Raw genomic sequence first — 4,161 nt, forward strand, 5'->3', positions numbered from 1 at the left:
CTAAGTTAGAGGTTATTCCAGGCAGCATTTCACTGGGGGAAGAAGACATTAGGGTTATTCCTGCTTGGTACCACTGGAGTCCCAAGTTCTGTACTTACTGATTTGGGGACTAAAAGGGAATGTACCATCAGGCAAGTACACCCTGCAGTTTCATTTCCAGCTAAGGAATTATGAGAACATTAATGAAGACCATTTTTGTTCCTACAGGTGGTTTACTCACTTTTATGTGGTTTCTGTGCTCTGGAACGGCTTTCTCCTGATCTGGCTTTTCCGAGCTGAGTTCCTCGGAGGGTCTCTCCCATCATGGATTCAGCACGTGCACCATGCTCTTGGCAGACATTCTCAGAGTGAGGACATAGGCAAGTATTCCAGCTGTTATCATGCAGCCGTGTAAATATTAGAAAGCTGCACTACCATCCTGTGCTGAATTTGTATTCTTCAAGTGCTACTTCATTAGCTGCTTTTAAACTAAGTTTCAAATTACTTTCCTGGAATACCAAGTCCCTTTCTCATTATTCAAGGTAGAAATCATTCTAATTTATGGCTATGATGGCTTTCAGCAGTCCTTTTAGCAGACAGAGCCATCAGCACCTTCTAGAAGTAATCTTGCTGTGGTCAGCAGTGCCTCACATGTACAAATATTTTCCCCAGTGCTCAGTTAATTTAAAATGAGGGTAAAATTTTGCTGCAGGGAGGGGAAAAAATAGCCTTTTTGAAGCACTGTTGGGGTTAAATTGTTCCTATCTGTCTCAAAGTTGCTATTTTTTATTTGCAAGCAGATAGTGAGCACTTCTCTGTGCTCCTGGTTCTCCTGCTGCTTTGGCTGCATAGCTGTCGAAGACTTGCAGAATGCCTCTGGACCAGCGTGTTTTCCAATGGTGTCATTCACATCGTGCAGTATTGCTTTGGACTTGGTTACTACATCGCTGTTGGCTCAACTGTGTTATGTCAAGTGCCTGCTAACATCAGGAATGGTAAGTCCCTGCTTAGTCATTATCTAAGATGCAGTTTTGCTCCCATTTTTTTCCATCGTGGCAAATGGTTTCGTACAGGGCTGCTTGTGTGAGAAATGTGTTTACTGATGAGACGTAAAAATACATACTGGCATAGTTCAAAGCAACTACATTTCACTATATTGCATAATCAGCCAGCGTTATACACAAACACAGACACACAGACACTGACACACACTTGTATGTAAACCGTCACTGTTATTTCCTGAAAGACATCTCACACAGATACTTTCAGGATCATTACCGATCAGATCATTGAGATACTGTCCTTTATGAAGGACAGTAATAGGTACCAGTTCTCAAATGCCACTGTGTAACTTCAGTTGTCAAACTGGAGTTTGTTTTTTTTGTTGTAAGCTTTCTTGTAAGGTGAGTCTGCAAGGCTGTCTTGGCCACCTCCTTTGTCTTCTGTTGAGAACTCGCCACTGCTCTGCCTCGCATCAGTCAGTCTCTTCTTTGACTTAGTGCTATAATGTCTCCATTAATACAGCAGAAGTTTGAATTACATGACTTGTTTCTGCCAACATATTCCACTGAGTCTCACAAGTGAGCTGCTATTCCCCTGCACAGATGAACCAGGAGCTGGTTGTCGCACTTCTCCTGTGCCTAATTTTTATAAGGTGGTCATTACCAAGTATGTAACTTTAGTGAAGTTTTTAACCACTTCCAACCGCATCAGCTCTAGTTTAATCCAGTGATTTTTTTTAAAAGAACCTTCAGATCTTCTATGTGTAGATAAAGCCTTTTTCTTTCTGGACCTGTCTTCTACTTTTCACATCTTGTAGATTCTTAGAGATGGTGTATTGGGGCTTGTACACTGGAAATCATCCTTAATACAGTTAACGTTTTTTTGAAGGCCTAAATGTTTCACACTGTGTGTGTGTGTGTGTGTATGTAGGTGTATGTATGTATCTCACTCACTGTGAATAAGACAAACAACTGTGTACTGGTATGTTGACCTGAGCCATGACAACATATTTAATTAGGATGATAAGAATTACAAACAGCATTGAATATTGAGGTCTTAGACTACCAATTATGTATCAGTTGTACATCAAGATACTGGATTAAAAACTAGTTATTTTTAGTATAGAGCAATTAAGGGAAATGAACTACCAGCTGAACACTTAATTGATGCAAGATTTAAAAGCATCTTTCAAGGGATAGGAGGCTGACTACTGGAATTTTGTAAGACAGTAACATTTTAAAAATGTATACAATGTTTTGGGATGATGCTTGGGAAGGTATTTCCTGGCCATATATTAATGAAACATATTTCATTCCGGAGAAGAGCTTTCTGTGCAGATCTGCTGGTATCACATCGTAGGAGTTATGATGTACATTTGGGCCTCTCTTCACCAACACAGATGCCTTGTGATTCTAGCTAATCTTAGAAAAAGTAAATCAGGTAAGATGTTTCATTTTTGCCAATGATTTCCATAGGTAATTTTTTCCTGGTTGTTTCAATAGGCTTCTGTATCTTCTAATACCTTAGAACATAACTATTTTTCAGTTCCTGTAGTGTGGTGCTCTCTAAAAGACAATGAGGCCGTTTGGAAAAGAGATCCGATGGCTGAATAGGGTGGGGGAGTATCTGTGTCTTCATGTATAGTTTTAGAGAACTTAAAATGAAGGTCTAGCTTCTAATATCCTAAGGACAGACACATGCTAATTCTTAGGACTTGTGCCACCCCTCGGGGACCTCACTTTTGTCTCCATGTGGGCTAAAAATAGGTTTCCTTACTCTGTATTTGTGCAAACAGCCAGAGGTGGCACCTTATTTCATTTAGAAGTGCAAAGCTGCCAGATCAGATGGAGGTGGATGATGATGATAACTGTAACGAGCACATTGTTCTGTAATTGTGAGTAGAATCGAAAAGTTTGTTTAATGCATGTTGTTCTCAACTGATTTCTTTCTGTTTGCTTGCAGGAAAGGTCATAAGTCTGAGCCACAGTGTACCTTTCGGAGACTGGTTTGAGAGAGTTTCTTGCCCTCATTATTTTGCAGAGCTCCTCATATATGTATCTATGGCCGTCACACTTGGATTTCACAACGTGACGTGGTGGTGTGTAGTGATGTATGTTCTTGTTAACCAGGCACTGGCTGCCGTTTTGTGTCACGAGTTCTACCAGAAAAATTTTAGCTCCTACCCAAAGCATCGAAAAGCATTTATACCACTTATTTTTTAGAGAATTTCTTCTAAAGTATCTTTAGTGCAGACTGGGAAATGTTTTCTATAAGGGAATAAGAGATTTACGGTTTATTAAAGCCAAGGTAAGATCACACATTTTCTCTAATTGTAGCTTAAAAGCTCATAATTTTAATGATAATCTCATCTGTGTAACCAATTTATGTGGTGAAACGTAAGGTCTCTGCATAGCGTACAAGCTAAAAAAAGGTTTACTGAAAACCTTAATTCAAACTGAAGAGATGCTAATTGGCTTTTATAATTATGTCTTATGCATAAAACACTTGCTGTTGTGCAGCAAGCCCAAATACATATATGTGAAAACTGTGTGTTGAAAGGAGGGTGCAGGGAATCATTTGAATTACTGTATTTCATGTCTTGTCTAATATTTAAGTATATTTTTTTTTTTCCTAGTCTCTTTTCTTTGAGTCACTTCAGAGGGAGGCAAATTGTGTATCTTTCTGTGCTTCCCTGTCGATAATGAAAATCAGTCACTGCTTTATAACGCAAGCACAAAAACCGGTGGAGAAAGCTGCAGTGGAGGAATGACTCACGCTCAGCAGTGGAGATAAACAGACCAATTCTCTGTATTATCACTTCTGCCCCAAAGTGTTCTCATTCATTGATGAAAACTCCTTGATTATCCTTAAACGGGGAGAATCATGGAAGGCTCTCTGTCTAGAGAGACAGGAGGAGAGAATTTGCAGAAAATTAATGTTCTTGGTTGTGGTTCTGTTGTCCTTATAGCGGGTTATTGGAATCCCTCGTGTGTTAGAGGGGGCAGTTATGCAGGATGACCGTAACCACGACTACCTTGGTTTTTAAACAGCCTGTGCGAGCAGATGCAATGACCTGCCCAGGCGAGAGAACACACAGAAACCAGTACCTGACAGGCGTTGCAAAGGAATTCTTTACTGGGGTGATGATGTAACTTAGCACAGGGCTTTTTTTTGCACTTA

General features: G+C 40.0%; 1 protein-coding gene across 1 annotated transcript; it reads left to right on the forward strand.

Moving 5' to 3' along the window:
- Positions 1-207: 207 nt before the first annotated feature.
- SRD5A3 (steroid 5 alpha-reductase 3) lies at positions 208-3,203 on the forward strand (the record flags this gene model as incomplete). The annotated part of the gene is made up of 4 exons (XM_009705897.1): positions 208-359; positions 780-989; positions 2,305-2,421; positions 2,944-3,203. Coding segments are annotated over 4 exons (739 nt in total), but the record flags the coding sequence as incomplete, so codon positions are not given.
- Positions 3,204-4,161: the final 958 nt, after the last annotated feature.

The sequence above is a fragment of the Cariama cristata genome, unplaced genomic scaffold (genome assembly GCF_000690535.1).
Source record: "Cariama cristata isolate BGI_N322 unplaced genomic scaffold, ASM69053v1 scaffold39228, whole genome shotgun sequence".
Classification (NCBI taxonomy): domain Eukaryota; kingdom Metazoa; phylum Chordata; class Aves; order Cariamiformes; family Cariamidae; genus Cariama; species Cariama cristata.